Source organism: Arvicanthis niloticus, chromosome 1 (genome assembly GCF_011762505.2).
Source record: "Arvicanthis niloticus isolate mArvNil1 chromosome 1, mArvNil1.pat.X, whole genome shotgun sequence".
Classification (NCBI taxonomy): Eukaryota; Metazoa; Chordata; class Mammalia; order Rodentia; family Muridae; genus Arvicanthis; species Arvicanthis niloticus.
Genome location: NC_047658.1, coordinates 109133015 through 109151801, shown reverse-complemented (window position 1 = coordinate 109151801; position 18787 = coordinate 109133015). Strand labels below are relative to the sequence as shown.

Sequence of the window (18787 nt, the reverse complement as noted above, 5' to 3'; positions counted from 1 at the left end):
GCTACAAGGAAAGCCGGTTTCCTTTACTAATCTACCATGCAAAGGGGAGGGGCAGCCCTCTTACTCTTCTCAGCAGGAGTACACAGCTGTTTTTTGCAAATGTGAAAGTTTTTCTGTGTGAAAAATTTCCCCTTGGTGCATGCCCCTCCCGCTCCTGACACCCCCCCCCAAACTGCGCAGGGGGGCCAGAGATTCTGGAGCAGTGCGAGGGATATATATATATATATATATATATATATATATATATATATATATATTCATTCCTGTTTTTATATCCTGTACCTCCTAACTACCACCTGGATACTGGAGGGTAGGTAGAAGGACCATGAAAGGATGACTATTGCCTTGCTATTCTCTAGTAGGGTTTAAAGTACAAAAGCTGCTTTTCTCCTGGCCGTGCCTGTCTTTAAGCACCCTCCCCCCCCCCCCAGTGTTCCCTGTGCACAGTCAGGAATTTGGAGCAGCAGCAGCACTCCCAGGTGCACATTCATTTGTGCACAAAGCTTTTCTTCCCGGAGACTGGGATCCCAGATTCCTTAATCTAGTGTTTATGAGGAGAAGCCCTGCCACCCCTTCTAGAGGTTGCCTTCTAAAGCAGAGCTACGTGCTCTTTGGTTTTTGCTCCCATCCACGCTGGAAGTATAAGGAGAGGAATGGGAGACATTCACATTTTTAGCTGTGTCCTCTCAAAAAAAGCCTTTTGTGTGCAGCAGCAGCCTTACCCATGCAGAGCAGAACCCACACCCACCCCCAACCAGGCAGGAGCCAGTTTGTCCTTCCCAAAGAAGGGTCTCCTGCCTCTCCCTGAACAGTTGTCAAACTTGGCAAAGTGACTTCTCACCAACTGCTTCCTCCCTTCTACTGAGAAGGGGGGTGGGGAGAATAGGCAGCTGAAGAGACAGGGTAGGGGGGAGTGCTCCAACCATGACAAGGTGACCCTTGAGCTTCCCTATCCAGCAGCAAGGGGAGGGGAAGGGGCTAGACTCAGCTGGAGACTTGTTTTTGAGATAATCTCAAGGATTTTTGCTTCTCCTCCTCAGGGGCCGAGTAGTAGTTACCACCCCACTCACTGTGCAGGAGGAGGAGGAGGAGGAAGAGGACGACGACTACGACGACTGCAGACCCCTAACACAGGGTCCTGCATCTCCTCAGGCTAAACTTCTTGCCCAGCCAGAGTCGCAGAAGCCTAAGTCAAGGCCTGTGCCAAAGCCTGAGCCAAGGCCTCTACCACCGAGGCCTGAGCCGAGGCCTGAGCCACCAAAGCCTGAGCCGAGGCCTGTGCCACCAAAGCCTGAGCCAAGGCCTGTGCCACCAAAGCCTGAGCCAAGGCCTGTGCCACCAAAGCCTGAGCCGAGGCCTGTGCCACCCAGGCCTGAGCCGAGGCCTCTGCCACCGAGGCCTGAGCCGAGGCCTCTGCCACCGAGGCCTGAGCCGAGGCCTCTTCCACCCAGGCCTGAGCCGAGGCCTCTTCCACCCAGGCCTGAGTCGAGGCCTCTGCCACCCAGGCCTGACCCAAGGCCTCTGCCACCGAGGCCTGAGCCCGAGCCTGAGCCTGAGCTGAAGCCTGAGCCTGAGCCTGAGGCAAAACCAGAGAAGAAACAGGCTAGAGCATCCCGAGAATCCAGCCCCAGCCCGGTGCCCAAGTGCTGTGGCCTGTGGCCCAGGAGATCCTCACGCTCCCAGAACTGAATGAAACCTCCGAAACCTCCCACCCGCCCCAGTCCTTCTTCAGAGGTGAGTGTCTTTCAGGCATACAGCAGAGCAGGGGTATCTCTAACACAGGAGCATCAGGGCTCCTGCAAATACAGAACTCAACCAAGTGCCCTGCAGCCAAGGAACCAGCCAAGGCTAGAAAGTCTAGTCAGTCACAGTATCTGGGATTCAGGTGGGCTCTAGGTGCCTCTCCTTGGGTACAAGGGGTTTGGCCAAGCAGATATGCAGCAGCAGTCTCTGTAAACTGTTGGTCCTTGAAGCTCTGCTCCCAGGAGTCCAGAGGCAAAGGTAGCAAGTGCTGGCGGGAGGTCAGACACCTCCAGAGGGAAAGACAGGGTTCCAGATGAGGAAAGAATCTGAGGAAAGAAAAAAGAAAAACAAACTGTTAGCTAAAAAGAATCAGGAGGCCGAGGAAAGCTGGGTGTGAGAGGTCCTGTTCCCCCTTCTCCTGGCTATGCAGTTATAGCTCTGGTGCCCCTGCACCAGTGGCTTGACCTCTCTGTGTCTATCCCCATTTGTCAAAGTGTGTGACAGTCTCAGGCTTCCTGGCTGAACTGTGAACAGCAAATGACATAATAACCAAAGAGACATTCTGAGAGCCGTGAAGGGCCTTAGGAGAGCGTGTGTCCTAATTCTATTGTGTTCTGAAGGCCATGGGTTTCCTGTGTGTGAATGGGGATGGGAAGCAGCTAGAAAGGGCATGAGGCCAGAAGCGCTGTGGACTCTGCTGAGGAAGCTCTGCTGTTTGGTGGCCCTGCAGTTCACTGGTCAGGTACTGGGTGGGGATCAGGGAGGCAGAGGCTGTGTTTGGTGGAATACTGGAGATTGAGGGGCAGCATACAGGTCTGTTTCTTTGTGCCTAAGCCTCAAGTGGCACAGGCCTCCCAGCGGGTGAACTCCCATTCACCCTAATTTCAGGCTATCAAGCCCATGCAAAAGTCAAGAATCTTCTTTTAAATGTTGGTTCAGACACTAAAGCAATAACATAGTGCTATGGCCTCAATCTATCCCTACCTAGCAGAGCAGCCTTCCTGGCTGCCCCCTCTCCAGTGCCCCCACAGCAACCTTTACTTACTTTTGGTGTGGGTTGTGTTGATCAGTTTGGTGGTGCGATCCTCATGTTGGTGGTTCAGGTAGTGACTTCCCAGGCTTGCAGACACAGAAGCATTGCTTGGATCTTCCTGGTGTGGAGTCCCTGTGTGGTGTCCAAGTCCACAGCCCAGTTGAGCGTGTCCTCTGCAGCAGGCATCCAGTGCGGGGGCTTGAGGGAGAGCATATTGGGAACCCTCAGAGAGAAGTTGGGTGTGTAAAATCCTTGGCTTGTTCCTGAAGAGAGGGAGAGCAGTTAGCTCCGTGACTACAACAGAGCTAGGAAAAGTCACACGGGGGGATAAGGAAGACCCACTGCCTGGAGGGAGAGCGGGGAGACAGGCAGAGGCCTTGCTAAGGGTGCCAGCCAGGCTTAGTGGATAAGTCTGAATCTTAAAGGGTATTTAGTTTCTTCAGAATTTGAGCTTTTAAGCCCAGAAAGGAGACCTAGGCTTCCACAGTGGTGGGGCAGGGCAGCGGAGGGCAGGGACTGGGAACAGCACGGGGCTAAAGTCTAGTCTGCCTAGAAGAAAACAATAGACCCCATGACATGCAAGGTAGGTCCCTATCTACCTTGTGGGGGAGGCAAAAATAAGGGAAAGGGGAGAGCCTTAGAGAAAAAAAAAATCTGTCGCTGATCCTGGCTTGGGGGGTAGGCTGAGAGCTTTTGAGCCCTAGATTGACCCGGAACTGTACCAGCCTCTTCCCTGACCCTTGAGCCACACTTTGACTAAATAAGGTCAGGTGAAGGCTCTGCGGGCAACATAGAGGAAGAACACATGCATACCCGGGCCCCCACCCTACCCCGCCCGCACGCCCTGGTGGCTCTTCAGTGGGCACCTCAAGGTGACCTCAGCGTTTTCCTACCTGGCAAAGTCCAGGAGTGCATCTCCAGGGTGTGATTCTGCGGCTTCTCCAGAGCACCTCTGCAGGGCAGAAAGCAGGGATTAGGCTCTGAAACAGACCACTGGTGTGATTGCTGCCCTCCCAGATGGCCCTTAGGAAAAGGAAAGCAGGACTCCAGAATCGGGGCTCTGTTTCCAGAACTTTGTTCATCTCCAGCCTGTGCCCCTTCTTGGGGAAAGGTAGAGAACTCCTCAGCTGGCCCTTGGGAACCATCTTGCCATTTTTTTTTTTTCCATAAAGGAGACCCTCAGCAGAGGGCTTGTAGCCTGCTCTGGCCTCACAAGGAATCGGGGTGTTCACAGACACCTTTTAATGTCCCTTACTCCCAACAAATTTACAAGTCTCCCCGGAATGAGGAACATCACCATACCCCAGTCTTCCTAGCTGGAAGCTTCCTCAAATCTATAGGCACACACTCAGAGGGACAGAAAAGCCAGGGATAGAGGCTGGTGGAAGGGGGAAGGGGGGCAGCATGGGTGTGTGTGGGGGGAGACAGGCCAGATGTTCTGGGAATGGGACACGGGGGTGACTGATGCGGACTGGAATTTGAAAGGGGAACATTCCCCACGTGCTTCATGCTCCGGGTGGAAAATGGGTGGGGTGGGGGCTCTCTCAGTCCTGCCAAGATAATATGGAGATGCCTCGCCCTGTCTAGGTCCCAACACCTGTCCACTGACTTTAACTCCTGCCTTCCCAGAGTGTCAGGCTTTGAGAGTCCTCCCTGCATACCATCCTCTATGGATGATTACAGCGACAAGCCATGCTTACAGTCATGGCCCCAGGGTTTTCCTCATTCTCCTGCTCTCCAGCTGCTCCCCTATCTAACACCCCACCCCCCACCCCCAGGTCCTGCTAGAATTATGGCCCTTCACCTCCAGGATTGCCCAACTTTGAGGGGGTGGCCTTGTTCCCAGCAACAGTACGGTGAGCCTGTGTGTATGTGTGGGTTTAATATTTGCCTTTAAGGAGCTGGACTTTCCCCAGCCAGGATTGGGAGGCTAGTAGCAGAACTTTTCTGAGAAAACGAAATGAGGGTCCTAGCATCCGGCCACGGCCATCACTGTGTCATTCTGCGACCCTCTTTCCCCCCACTTTCTCCTCTGCTCCCCCATTTTCTACCCACTTTCCACACTGCCCAAACAAAACTGTTTCCTACACTGTTAATCGTTAGGGAACGGACAAGGCCGGATAGGCGTGTGCTGAGCGCAGGGGCGATCAGGGGTAGCCACTGGGGGTGCTCCGGGCCCCCAAACAGAGCCAGGGACGAGTCTGCCCCCGGCGGCCGCCCGGCCCCGACTTCGCCTAGGCTCGCAGCGCCTGAGCGCGTGGGGCGCAGGGGCGGCGGGGAGCCGAGCGGGGCGCCGAAGCCCGTTGAGTCTCGGGGAGCAGCGCGCTGCTGCTCGACGTTCCCCCTCCCTCTCCGACGCCCGTCCCGCTCGGCCTCCGCTACCCAAACCCTCTCGTTGGCTAGAAGGCTAAAGAACGAAACATTCAGCTGGCTCGGGCGCGCGCTCCGTCTGTGCTCCCAGTCTGTGTCGCCTGTGCCCCTTTCCCGCACCCGCGTTCCCCCGTGAGGGCGCCCCTGCTCCGTGTGAGTTCCTTGGCACCGCGGATCCTAGCGCCCCGTCCTTCCCGGCCCAGGAGCTCAGTTTCTCAAATTCAGCTCTAGTTCTCTGTGGTCCTCTTACAGCCAGAGCAGCTTGCCGGCTTTTCTGCACCTCAGGCGTTAGTTTCACTGAGATCCTTGAAGTTTAAGTTATTGCTTTCCGGGGGGGCCCTCAAAAAAATCGGTCAGCATTTGTTCTGTTCACAGGGGAAAGGGTTTTTGTTGTTGTTGGTTGTTGTTTGTTTTGTTTTGTTTTTTGATACTTGATTTCCAAATATTTTAAAAGGTGGGAATTTCGCCTCTGCTGACTCCTCAAAATTAGATTATTTGGCTTGGGCACCCAAGTTTTTGGCTCCTAACCGTTTTAAATGCAAGCTCCTACAGACAGATGTAAAAACACCATTCTCAGTTCCCTAAAATTTAAAGTAAACCGGGGTCCTTAGTCCTTTTGACAAAATTTTCTTACTTGGGAGAGTGGACGTTCTGACAGCATTTAGACACTGTCTCCAGGGGATGAGGTAGCAGGGTGTTTTCCCCATGTCCCTATCATTTTATATCTGCACTAATGTTCCTACTGATTCTTCACCCCCCACCACCACCACTACCCGTCCTCTAGTTTTATTAACGTGGAACATAATACACTAGATTCTGTAGTCTATTGCCCCAATCCCGAATTTTACAAGTTGAATCCCACCCAGATCTTTTTAACAATTTTCCTGGAATCCTCAAAATTCCAACCTTTCTTTCTATGTTCTCCCCTAAATGTAGGCACCTCAAGTAGCCTACACTCTCGGATTCCAGAAAATCGAGGGAGTGCATTCACCAATCACACCTAAAATTCATTCAACAACACCCCCCCCAAATTCCACCCTCGCACACATACACACACACACACACACACACACACACACACACACACACACACACACACACAGGTCACAGGGCTCTGGGGTTTTCTAGAGCTCCTGAAAGCTGTCTGGCCACGGTTAGGGTTCTTTAAAATTATAAACACTCTCACTAAAGCCCCCAACGCAGGCTGAGCGATTATCTAAGGCATGTGCTTATATGTGGTGGAGGGCTTTCCATGCCTGTTCATGTCTTTCTGGATTACAGAAGGCACAAAATTAACTCTTGGCCACTGCCTTAAAAAAAAAAAAAAATAGTACTAGAATGTTGAATGTCCCCAGTCCTTGAACACTGAGCATTTTTTTCTGCACCAAATATTAAGAGTCCCTGGGTCCCTTTAATTTACCAATTAAAAAAAAAAAGCAAAAAACAGTTTTTAACTCAAACAGCAATTGCAAAATCCAGTACCATCCTGTATCTTTCTCATCCCCCAACCCCGTGATGGCTCATGCCTAGTGTCCTCAAACATTAGGCAATATTTTTCCAGGCCCCCTAAACACTTAGTGTTAGCCTTGGGTCACAAAAAGGTTCTGATTTCTCCCACTGCAATATCAGCTATACACCCACTCAGTCCCCTACATTTCAACTCCCCCCCCCATCATCCTGCACAATCTCTGCAGATTACACGTTTGGGGGATTGGTTCTCAGGCCCTGTGATTTAGGAACTTTAATCTCTATTCCTTGTAATGTAGGAATTGGCCCTGAAGTGCTCCAAGGACTGGGAAACTTTAGATTCAGAAATTATTTTCCTAGGGCCCCCAAATTCAGGTACACCAAAACAAATTGAGATTTTTTCTTTCAAGAGTTGGGTTTTTATTAAACTTTAATGAACTTTGTTGAATTTATGACTTCTACCGCAGTCTCCCTATATTTGAATAATATTTTACGGTCCCCAAAGCACACTGACAAAAAGTCCCAGATCCCCCAAATCCTAGGTTTTAAAGGTCTGTGTCTTACAAATTTCCTAGCTACTAATTCTATTCCCTGCAATTTAGATTTCAACATCTATTGGGTAATTTTTATTGATCCCCAAAACAGGGAGTATGTTTCTCCAAGAACAAACATTGTCCAAGAAAACATGCAAACTCCCCCCTTGTTCAACAAAAAGATCAATAGGAATCTGTTTAAGAAATTAAAATATTAAAAGACATTGATTTTTCTGGCTTTCTCAAATGGACTGCTTGCACTACTAATTTCCCCACATTTAGACAGCATTTCCCCATTCTCTAGAGGACTTCTCTGAAGCCACAGAAATTAGAGGTGATTTTCCCCGGGTGCTGTAGGGCCCACTGGCTCCAGGGTGAACCCTAGTCTCCACTCCCACCCCCAAAAAGAATTGACCTGAATTCCCTAAAATCCATCGGTTGTTTTTCATCTCTCATTTTTAAGCAATTAAAATTAAGCTCCCCCAAATTTTATGTTGGGGATTTTCTTAAACTCAACAGCAACAACAAGCCACCTAACTTCTACAAATTAGTCTAGGATTTTGTGGGTTCCCCAAGCTTCCTAACCAAGACGTTGGGTTCCCCATGTTAGGCCTGGATCAAGATGCCCCCCATTTTTGCATAGAATAATTTCCCTCATTCCCCAACTTGAGTTCTAATTTTTCTGGGATCTCAAATTTAGTCATTCGCCATTTATGGAGTCTCTTTCGAGTTCCCCTACTTTGGGCCGCTCATTCCCAGAGCCGCAAATCAGACAAGGGTCTGATTTGGGATCCCCGAAATTTGATCATTGTTTCCGGGGGCCACTTTCGGCAGCTTCCCGTCCTGCGCATAACACTGGTATCGGCCTCTTCACTTCTCCTACGGTGTCCCAGAGGCAGCTCAGATTTTGGAAAAGTGTGTGTGCCCCAAACACGCACCGGACACTACGCGGCGGCCAGGACGTGGGCAGTGCTGCTCCCGTGTCCAGGAAAACGACTGGGCATTCCCCCCAGTTTCCCCCAAATTTGGGCATTGTCCCCGGGTCTTCCAACGGACTGGGCGTTGCCCCGGGACACTGGGGACTGCCCTTGGGGTCTCGCTCACCTTCCACTTCGGCTGCTCCCACTTCAGCTCTCCCGCCCTTCTCCTCCGATCTTCCTGCGCCAGCAGACCCGACCTTCGGCCTTGCGGTGAGCTCCCCGTGGCGCGCTCCCTCGTGCTCCAGCTCTTCCGCGGCTGGGCACCCGCTACCTCGCAGTTTGTCCTCAGGGCTGCTGCGGAATAGCGCGGGAGCGGGCTGCTGGCTTCTCTCTCGGCGGCGGCCGGGCTCCTTTGGGCTAGGCGCTCCGAAACACGCGCTACTTTGTATGCACTCTGCAAACAACGCGGTGGTAGGGAAAGCGCCTGGGCGGCCAGGAAGCGGGAAGGGCAGAGCGCTCCGGCGGCTTGGAGCCTCCAACCCTACAGGTCGAGGGCTTAGGGAAGCGAGCTGAGGGCGCGGGCGCGGTGATTGATGGTCGGGCTGGGAGGTTAGCCCTGGGTGCACGGGTTTCCGCCAGTAGTGGCCCCTTAGAGGCCTAGAGGTTCGGAGGTCGGGAGAGGGAAACAAGGTGCACGGTTTAGGAGTGATTTTGATTTGGTAAAACTCACAATGGCTTCTTATATCTACCCAGAGATAGTTTCTTAATAGCCCCAAATTATCGTGTTGGCCCCTGGGGCCGAACCTGCAACTAAGCAAATTTAAAGTGCTGAGGACAGGGAACTGTTATCTGGACATTCTGGGTGGGTCCCAAAGGCGCGCCGCTTAGAAGCTTTTCCGTGAGCTCTGGCTTACAGGTCTAGTTTGAGCTACGTTTCCCGCCCTGCTTCTTTTTCTGAAGGGCGCAGACATTGTGCGGGGCTCCACGGGGGGCCCAGATCTGGCGTGGCCAAGCCAGCCTTCCCTTCATGGTGCACCTGGTGCCCCCCCCCCCACGGCTGCTAGGAGATCCCGCACAAAGCACGAGGCTAGGGGCGCTTAGGCTGCTATGAGGTGCATCACAGCCCGCACTGCCTGCTCAGACAGGTGGAGGCTGCGCGCTCTGCCTAGTCGATTCAGGGGACTGTCCCCTGCTTGGCAGGTAGGTCCCTGTGAGGACCCTGGATCCAGCTACCAAATGCCTAAACTGTCTGTCGGGATGCGCCTACCGTGTAACCCTCTAACTGGGTACAGGTTCCCTCACTACCACCGAGGCCTAGGGTGCCACGCACGTTGGTTCACACCACGCGCCCATGTTGCACAAGCACAAGACACCCCGGAAACATGACTTGAGGCCTCGATTTTTTGAGATGGACACCCAGGACTTGGTGGGACTGCTGGGGCGCATAGCCCACCCCCATCTTTGCTACCAGGGACCCCACTCCCCCCCACAGGCAACCCCCGTGCCCAGGGCCCCCGACCCGCATTCCCCCCGTGGCTCGAGTTGCGGGGGCGGTCCCGGGGCGGGGCGAGGGCCCTGCGGACGCCCATTGGCGCGGGCGTAAGGCCAGCGGGGCCCGAGCGGGCGCCGAGCCGCGGGGTGGCGCGGCTATAAGAACCGGGCGTTGGCGCCCGGAGTTCGCCTGCTCTCCGGCGGAGCTGCGTGAGGCCAGGCCGGCCCCCGGCCCCCCCTTCCGGCCGCCCCCGCCTCCTGGCCCACGCCCGCCCGCGCTCGGCCCGCCAGCGCCTCCATCCGGGCTGGCGGCCCCGCGTCGACGCCGTCCGCCACCTCGCTGCTGCTAACTCCCGTGCAGGGCGCCGTCGGCGGGGCCGCGCTCCGTCGGGCCTGCGGATCTCCCCACCGCCTCCTCCTCTATCTACCTCAACACCCCATTCCTGCTTCGCCTGAGGAGGCGGTCCCCACCGCAGGCAGTCCGGCTTGCAGGTCGCCGGCGTTGTCATCCCCCGCGCTCCCCCTCCCAGCCCTCCCCGGCGCGCAGCCCGGCCGCTCCTCTCTTTTCGCTGCAGTCCCGAGCAGCCGCGGCGCCGCCACGCCTGCCCCCCCCCCCCACAAGAAGCCCGGGCTTACGACGGCTGAGGGCTCCGTCGGCCCTAACCGAGCTGGGTGCCCGTGGCCGGGGTGACGCCTCCATTCCTCCCCCCTCAACACCGTCCTCGGTCCTTCGAAGTTGCATCCTCTCCTCTGCTTAGAGTGCGCCCCCCCTCGCGCACTCGCTTACTCGCCACCTTTCCTAAGCTCCCCTCCTGCCCCCTCCCCGCTCCTCGCCTCAGACTCCCTCCCCCTCACGTCCGCCCTCTGCCTTCGCCTACCCAAGTGGATTAATTATACGCTTTCTGTTTCTCTCCGTGCTGTCCTCTCCCGCTGTGAGCCTACCCGCCTCTCGCTGTCCTCTCTCCCTCTCTCCCTCTCTGTGGTCCCCCCCTTTCACGTTCACTCTGTCTCTCTCACTATCTCTGCCCCCCAACTATCCTTTATACAACAGCTGACCTCATTTCCCGATACCTTTCCCCCCCGAAAGTACAATATCTGGCCCGCCCCAGCCCTAAGATACCCTAAAGAAGCAGAAGAGACGCCCCCCATCCCCACCAAAAAAGCCATCTCCCCGTTCTGTCCCGTCGCACATTCGGCTCTGCGACTCGGCCAGAGCGGCGCTGGCAGAGGAGTGCCCGGCAGAAGGGCCTTCGCCCGCTGTTCGGTTTGCATACCCGCAGCAGGGAGATGGGCGGCAGCGTCGCCGGCTTCCAGGTAAGGGCTCTCAGGGGCCCTGGGGGTGGGGGGTACGCAGGGCCTGGCTTAGGCATGGAGGGACTGGTGTGGTGGTGGGGGGCTGGGGGCTCGTTCCCTAAGCAAACTCTTGTCCCCCCCTTGCGCCAAGGAGTGGGGGAAGGGGCGGGGGTATGGGGACTGTTGGGGAGGGGGTGCGTAAGTTGAACTCACAGGAGACTTCCTGGTGCTTTGCTGTGTGTTGGGGAAGGGGGAATGAACAGCTTAAAACGTAGGATTCGTGATGCCGCAGGCCCTGTAACCCTCCACCCCCAGGGTGCTGGGTGATGAGGAGGGGGGCAGAATCTCTGAAGCCCACCGTGGTATGTTGACTTTGTGCCAATGAGACAGGAAGGAAAACTGGGTGGGCGGGGCCAGGAGCCCCCCCAAAATTGGCAAAAGAATCAGGCCAGACCCCACAGCTAGCTGCTTCCCCCCCCCACCCACACACCCCAACTCGGTCCCCAGCATTCCCAACCTGGAATGTTGGGGGGAGAGGGCACGGTTTCGGGCTCAAAAGGGCAGAAAAGTTACAGTTCAGAGAGAAATAACTGCCCCTGCCTTTTACTGGGTGGAACTTTCCATAGGAGGATGTGGGAAGGAGCCCCCCTCCCGCCCCCATTGGTCTGTGCAGAAAGGGCTGGGGGCGCACGATGAGGCCCCCCTCCCACTGGTGGTGCTTTGCTAAGGAATGGTCCAAGGCTAGCTCTTGGGGGTGCAGGAGAAAAGGGACTGGCTAGAAGGAGGGAGGGGGCGGGTGCAAAGGGGGCGGGGGGAGTGGTCAGCAGGGAGGGGGTGGGGGTAGGGTGGAGCCGGGACTGGGAGGAGCCGACTCAGACATAAAAAGCGAAGGCACTGACCAGTTCGCAAACTGGACATTAGCTTCTCCTGTGAGAGCCTTCCAGCCTTTTCCTGTCTTCATCCTCTTCCAGCCCCAGCGGCCTCCTTATCCAACTTCAGGTAACCAGGGCCTTGGAGCCAGGACCCTGCTGCCATACCCGCTCTGGCCTGCCCAGTGGGGTGGTCAGGGCATCGGGTAGCCTGGGGCCTCTGCCCTAGCAGCCAGGCCTGCTACCTCTACCAAGCCTTCGTCCTTCCTCGGCCTCTGCCCTGTGCTCCCACTAGCCCCCAGGCTTCCTCACCTGCCCTGTCCTCTACTTTTCTTTCCCCTCCCCACTCCCAACAAATTCGGGCCTTCCCTGGGCCCTCAGCTATCCCTTACCTCCTGGTCAGTCTCCTGCTTGCTTCTCCTGGACACCTGGGCTGGACCAGCCAGTGTGATCTGGCTTTGGGAAGGGACTTCGAGGTCAGCTCCGTCTGCCTGCCTCCCCCACCCCACCCCAGGACTAACTGCTGTAGCTATAACCTGCTGATGGAAAGTGTTTGGTGGCACAGAGGGCATTGGGAGGGTCGGTCTGGGTCTTGTTGAGGAGGAGGTGGGCAAAGATGACTTTTAGTTACCCGAGGGAGCGTAAACGAATTGTTCTGCACTGGTCTCTCACATGTTTCTTTGCAGCAAGAAATCCCCTGGGCCTATGGAACAGGCTGGGGCTGCGGCCTGGAGGGCTCTTCTTACTACAGGGTCAAGGGTGTCTTACTGTGGGTCATCGTGGCCTCCCACCACTAAAAAGCTAGCTAACCAGTGTCCCTGCCTGTTGCCACACAGCCTGTGAAGGGGGTGTGTCTCTCCAAAATGGGGTGTTCAGCCTCCCAGGGACCCAAACTGCCGCCTCTAGTACCATGGGTAGATTTAGCTCTTAGCAGAAAGGTGATCCTATGGGCCATAGAGGGGCTCTCTGGGGTCCCTGACCATGAATGGTAAGGGTTAAGGCCTGATATAGAAAAAGAGCTTTAGGCTCTTTTTCGAGCTCTAAGGTGCCCAGGAAAATCTATACTTGGAGGACTGGGTGACCCTGGAGAGCAAGGCTCACACGAGCACTGGCTGGCTCATTGCGCTAACCATTGGATTCTTGACCTGCTCACCATGGCCTGGGAGGTGGGGTGGATGGGTGGGGCTGGCTCTGCTGCTTAGGGAAGGTTGGCCAGCGGGGGGGGGGGGAGGGGGCGCGGGGGGGGCGGCTGGCGACTGGTCCCTTTGGATGCACATGTTCCACGGTGGGTGGGGTGGAGCTATCTGCCATCTTGGCCAGTGCTTGGAAGCCAGAGTAGGAGTGGCAATGGTGATGTGCCCTTGGGCCGGCCCCACCCCCATGATGTCATAGCATGGAAACCAGGTCCAGTGTCCAGCACTGGCCCCTGCTGCTGTGGGTGTGGTTAAGCAGCAATTGCGCCCATGGATGGGTGGTCCTGGAGGGTTTCTTACAGTTCTAAGCCACCTCGGGGTGCCTTCCTGGGCTCCATTGAATTTCTCCATACTTAAAGTGGTTTTTGACCTCAGCAATTCAAGTTCTCCTGTTTTCCCAGGTTAAATAAATAATGAGACGAGCCGTCTTTCAAATTCCAATTACATTTTTAATTAAGAGATGATAGGTGTCTTTGATGGCTGGGAGAAGCCAGCCTCTTGGGATTAGGGGTGTGGCTTGGGGCCTCTAGCTCATAGCCTGCATTTTTTTCTCCAGGTACCAATGGGGATCCCAGTGGGGAAGTCGATGTTGGTGCTTCTCATCTCTTTGGCCTTCGCCTTGTGCTGCATCGCTGCTTACCGCCCCAGAGAGACTCTGTGCGGAGGGGAGCTTGTTGACACGCTTCAGTTTGTCTGTTCGGACCGCGGCTTCTACTTCAGTAAGTAACTCCCGAGAGATGGGAGGGGGGGAGCAAGCCTCCCTGGATGGGGTGACAGTTAGTACACTGGTCTGGCCTTACGCTTAAGCTACCCCTCCCCCCTGGGCAGGGCCGTAATCTCATATTCACAAGTCTGATAGTTTTAAAAGTTTTTAAAGTTAATAAAAGCAAAGCCATATGTGGTTGTCAGGTCCCTGCCAGGTTGAGAGTGTACATGTAGTTTGGGGGTACAAGCAGAGAGCAGGACCTTGGCCATCCAAATTCAGGGGTTCCCAGACTTACAACATGGGGTGCTTCCCTGCTTTCAATGTTCATGCTTCTCTTGATTTCCCAGTTGGGGGAGGGGCTGGGCATGGGCTCACTGCTCACAGAAGACAGTGATGGGGGACGCATGGGTGGGGCATGTCTGGGAGGGGCAGGGGCACCAGAATGGATGACTATCCTTGCTGGCATGGGCCACTCTATCTTCCTCGCCTGGTCCTGGACACGCAGCCTCCTCCTCTTCACTTCTGCCTACCTGCCTGTGAACTGCTCAAACCTCTGGAAACTACTCCTGCTCGTGGGTACTGCAGGACCAGTCCTTGCTCAGGAGCCACTCCTGCACGGAGGGGCTTCACAGATAGGAGGGCCCCAAGCCCAACCTCGGACTGTGGGGGAGAGGGGGAAGACGGGAGAAGAGAAGGGAGTGGTTTTTGGGTGCCTCACTCCTCCCCTCCCGTCTTGTTCTCTCCTACCCTATCTTCCCTTCCTGTCACAGTTAAGCAATGGGGGTTGGGGGTGGGCCCCAAGTCCAGAGATCACACCTGTGTCCACCATGGCCCCCTCGAGGGGCTCACCCCCTCCTCCTCCCTGTTTTCCAAACCACTCCAATGTGGCCTCTGGTCTCCATGGAGTCTGTGGGACAGAGAGACTGTGCTGTGTTAGTTGCCAGGCAGGAGGCATCAGATGCCAGGGGCTGGTCCTGCAGCATGCACCTTTATTTTTCCTTTCTGGGCATCTTGGCCTGTCTGGCTCACACTTCTACCACATCCCTGCAGGGTGACGGCCAGGTCCTAGTGGAAGGGCAGGGGTAGTTCCTTTCTTCTTCAGCCTACCCTGGGAGGGGGGGTAATCTGGGGAGGCTACCCCAATGGGTGCTGACCCCAGTGAACACTAACTGAAGCTGTCTGTCCTGTGGAACTTCCAGGCAGGCCTTCAAGCCGTGCCAACCGTCGCAGCCGTGGCATCGTGGAAGAGTGCTGCTTCCGCAGCTGCGACCTGGCCCTTCTGGAGACTTACTGTGCCACCCCCGCCAAGTCCGAGAGGGACGTGTCTACCTCTCAGGCCGTACTTCCGGTAGGTAGTGGGGTGGGGTTGAAGGAATTGTGGGGTGAAACAAAAAGACCACTCGCTTCTTGATTTGGGGTGCCACGAAGTCCACCCACATTTTACTGTTGGCCTCTGCCCATTAACATAGATGTTGCCATGAGCTGGTGTGATTCTAGTGGGGGTAGGGGTGACACCTGGATGGGAGATCAGGCTAACATGATACCCCGAAACCTGCTGACTAGCACCTCCTCTCCAGGACGACTTCCCCAGATACCCCGTGGGCAAGTTCTTCCAATATGACACCTGGAGACAGTCCGCGGGACGCCTGCGCAGAGGCCTGCCTGCCCTCCTGCGTGCCCGCCGGGGTCGCATGCTTGCCAAAGAGCTCGAAGCGTTCAGAGAGGCCAAACGTCACCGTCCCCTGATCGTGTTACCACCCAGAGACCCCGCCCACGGGGGAGCCTCTTCGGAGATGTCCAGCAACCATCAGTGAACCAAATTATGTGGTAATTCTGCAATGTAGTACCATCAATCTGTGACCTCCTCTTGAGCAGGGACAGTTCCATCACGTCCCACACTAAGATCTCTCTGCTCCACTTCCCGCCCCAGGTTTCTCCCTACCCACCCCCATGCCCCGCCTCCCCACATCAGGCTGCTCCCCTTGCCCCACACCATCGGGCAAGGGGATCTCAGCAACTCTTCAAAACAAATTTGATTGGCTCTAAACAACTCAATTGACACCCTCCAAATTATATATGCACATTTAAAAAAAACCCTTTAAAACATACAGTCTACAGTCCCTTTAAAACAAATTGGCTTTTAAGAAACTCCATAAATGATTTAAAAATTAAATAACTAAAAAAATAATTGGCTTAAAACATTCTAAAAATCAATTGGCTTAAAAACAATTGGCAAAATCAAATGATTCGGCGCCCCCCCCCCCTTCATCTTCTTCCCATTTGGATCTTTAGTCAAATTGGCTTAGACTTGGATCTCAGAACCCAAGAAGAAAGGAAGGGGACCCAAAATTTTGTAGGTGGCATGTCATCGCTTCAGTGCCCTCTTCTTGTCACCAGGCGCTTTTTAGCGTAAGCTGGCTGTGAACAACGGTAGCCGCCCAAACTCTTTCTTCACTGGTCATTCCATCACAAATGTCCCCCATGTCACCAAGGAGGGGGCTGGGTGAAGGAACCCAAGGAAAGGAACACAACATGAGAACTGGAAATAGATCTTAATTGGCACCAGCCCCCGTCCCCCAAATCTCACTTTTCTATACCTGCTCTAAAAAGCACATGTTTATACTCACACACAGACATGCACACACACACACACACACACACACACACACACACACACACACACACACACACACAATTGGATGAGAACACTGAATTGGCTCAGCAACTTCAATTCGAACCCCACTGACCAAACCAAGGCCCACTCCAAATTCCCCGAGCAGTTCACATAGTTTGAGTTCTCCTCCCGATCCATCTAGTTTCTGCTGCTGCTTGTCCTGTGTGACCCGGCTGTTAGTTCTGTCTTTCTCGGTGAGGGAGGCATTCTAGCACGGCTCGCTTCCATCTGAGCACCTGTCCACAGGGACTTCTACAGCATGAGCCCCGGTACTCCTCAGCCCCCATGAGGACCAGTGTTTATCCAGTGTAGAATAAGTTTGGCCAGATAAGGAGATGGCACTGCCAAGTGATACATGCTGCCCAAGTAGCCTGACCCCTAGGTGTGTTCCTGGGAAGAAAGATCTGGGGGACAACCCCTCCCCCAAGCACACCTATGGGCCATCTCTGTCAGTCTCCTGGGGAGCCCCCACTTTTTAGGGGCTCCCCAGGAGACTCACACTGATGATGGGGAGTGTGGGAAGTCTGGCGGTTGGAGGGGTGGGTGGGGGGCAGTGGGGGCTGGGTGGGGGGAGCTATGGGTAGGAAGTGGTCCCAGAGAGGTTTTAGTGGAAGAATCAGGAGGAGGCACAGGTCAACTTGCAGAATTACTGAAGAATCAGGACCCCAAATTTTATGACAATTAGTCTATTCCCCTCTTTTATTTTCTGGGGCCGGTTTTTTCCCTTTTTTTTTTTTTTGTTTTTTTTTATCCCTCCTTAGCTTTTTATGCGCTCATAATCAAATTGTACCCATTCCCTACATAACGGGAGCAGTGATCAAGTAATGAATGTAATGAGCCAACAACACCGGCTAGAGCCAGCAACACCGGCTACCACCATGTCCTGCTCTCCGCCATTTATCAACCTTGATTTGATTTTTGTTTTTTTTTTTTTATCTCTTTCTCTATCGCTTGGCCTGAGTTGGGAGTGGAGTCTCTGTGGGGTGCTGGCCACGCACCCACAGAGAAATAAAAGGAATTGAGAAGGCCGCTACCTGGCCTGACTTCTGGGGACAGTGGCTGGTCCCCAGAAGTTCTGAGGAGTGGAGGGGTCGTGGGGCAGTGTCCCCTCAGGTGTTAGGAAGGTGCTCGGAGGCCACAAAGATGGGGCCCCCAGCTGGCTACTGCCAGTTGGGGGGGAAGGGGTTATAGATGTGAGAGTAGAGGGGTTCCATCAGGCGGGAGCAAGTGGCTGCCTTCTGAGCACTTGGGGGAAGTCCACCCCCGTCCCTCAGCGTCATCTTACCCACTCCTCAGCACCCCACCTTGCCCACAGGAGGTCTGGAGCTCTACAGACCTCCTAGGGGCAAGGTGGGGTGAGGCCTGGAGTTGGGGAGGCGAGGAGGCTTAAAGCCTTCAGAGCTAGGAGAACTGTGTACATGGGGTTGTCTGGGCCCTGGGGCCCGAGGGTCTGGTGAGCCGTAGCAGCCACTCCACGGTGCCTAGGACTGCGGTGGGGAACAGGACGGCTGGAGGTTTACCTCACCCCCACTTCTGCTTCCAGTGCAGTCCCCCTGCCCAACAGTCCAACTAGCAATCTAGAGGCCTGAGGCTTCTGGGCCCAGGTGACAGGACTGGCACCACCCTGGGGGCGGTGTGTGTCAGCCAAGCATGGCACAGAGGGTCTCTCAGCAAGTGCCTAAAGAATGGGCCATTTGGAACATTGGACAGAAACTCAAAAAGTAAATTCTTATAATTGGAGAATGTGAATTGGCTTGGTCCCCAAAATAACTCGAGGCACCCTAAATTACCTACCCATTTGACTGGACACCTACCCAGTGTTAATATGCCTCGTGGGATGGGTGCTTTCAGGGGCATTTGCTGACCACCCTCTGTGTCCCCAGATTTGCAGTTCTCCTCATCATAGGTCACCCTGATGTAGGCACCTCCCTGGCCTCCCATGCCTAGTGTGGCCCTCCATCTTGTCTCTTCCTCACTGTCTTCGGTGGGATCCCCTCTTGGGTCCCTCCCTTTGTCATCATGTGAAGACTTCCCACGTGTCGAACGCCATATGTCACCTGTGCCACTGTCCATGTCATCCAGCAGTGGCCCCAGGTGTTTGCCCCAACTCAGTCCCTTTAACATGCATTTTCTGGCAAAATCCAAAGCTTGGGTTTTGTTTTTAACCTGTTAACGCTCGCAAACCTAATAAAGCATTTAAAATTCTATTTACTGAGTTCTTTGATCTTTTATTTGAAGGAGGGGGCAAAGGGAAGGAAGGCTGGGAGGGAGGGGGGAGGGAGGAAGGGAGGGAGGGAAGAAAGGGTGCCTGATGCCTGAGGACTCATGGGAGGTAGTGGATGTAAAGGAAAAACCTTCGAAGTATGAGAAGAAGTGGGTCTCAATAAGCTACTCTCCAAGGAACTCAGAGGGTGGAGGACATTTTCCCTAAGTCCTCAAAGATAGGGTGCTGTGGGGCTAAAGGGATCCCATGTTTTCAAATGAGCCATGCACCA

General features: G+C 54.7%; 2 protein-coding genes across 4 annotated transcripts; one reads left to right on the top strand and one right to left on the bottom strand.

The window, feature by feature from the left end:
- Window positions 1–438: 438 nt before the first annotated feature.
- Window positions 439–10066, bottom strand: LOC143441406 (uncharacterized). The gene is made up of 5 exons (XM_076929624.1): window positions 9557–10066; window positions 8251–8607; window positions 3670–3728; window positions 2789–3039; window positions 439–2069 (listed from the first exon to the last, which is right to left on the bottom strand). Exons 1-5 carry the CDS (start codon window positions 10064–10066, stop codon window positions 2023–2025), a joined length of 1224 nt encoding a protein of 407 aa, XP_076785739.1. The 3' UTR covers window positions 439–2022.
- Window positions 8187–16344, top strand: Igf2 (insulin like growth factor 2). Of its 3 annotated transcripts, none has more exons than XM_076913809.1 (4): window positions 8187–8336; window positions 13469–13631; window positions 14818–14966; window positions 15196–16344. In XM_076913809.1, the coding sequence occupies exons 2-4, from the start codon at window positions 13475–13477 to the stop codon at window positions 15430–15432; spliced, it is 543 nt and encodes a 180-aa protein (XP_076769924.1). In that variant the 5' UTR covers window positions 8187–8336; window positions 13469–13474; the 3' UTR covers window positions 15433–16344. The 3 variants fall into 3 exon arrangements, with proteins under 3 accessions (XP_076769924.1, XP_034367664.1, XP_034367675.1); XM_034511773.2 differs by lacking the exon at window positions 8187–8336 and adding an exon at window positions 10167–10871; XM_034511784.2 differs by lacking the exon at window positions 8187–8336 and adding an exon at window positions 11736–11849.
- Window positions 16345–18787: the final 2443 nt, after the last annotated feature.

Coding starts and splice junctions, on each gene's coding strand:
- LOC143441406 (XM_076929624.1), bottom strand. CDS start 10,066: ATGACAACGCCGGCGACCTGCAAGCCGGACTGCCTGCGGTGGGGACCG. Junction 8,608..9,556: donor CCTGGGCACGGGGGTTGCCT/GTGGGGGGGAGT, acceptor CTCGACCTGTAG/GGTTGGAGGCTCCAAGCCGC. Junction 3,729..8,250: donor GGGAGCAGCCGAAGTGGAAG/GTGAGCGAGACC, acceptor TCTGCCCTGCAG/AGGTGCTCTGGAGAAGCCGC.
- Igf2 (XM_034511773.2), top strand. CDS start 10,845: ATGGGCGGCAGCGTCGCCGGCTTCCAG. Junction 10,872..13,468: donor GCAGCGTCGCCGGCTTCCAG/GTAAGGGCTCTC, acceptor TTTTTTCTCCAG/GTACCAATGGGGATCCCAGT. Junction 14,967..15,195: donor CCTCTCAGGCCGTACTTCCG/GTAGGTAGTGGG, acceptor CCTCCTCTCCAG/GACGACTTCCCCAGATACCC.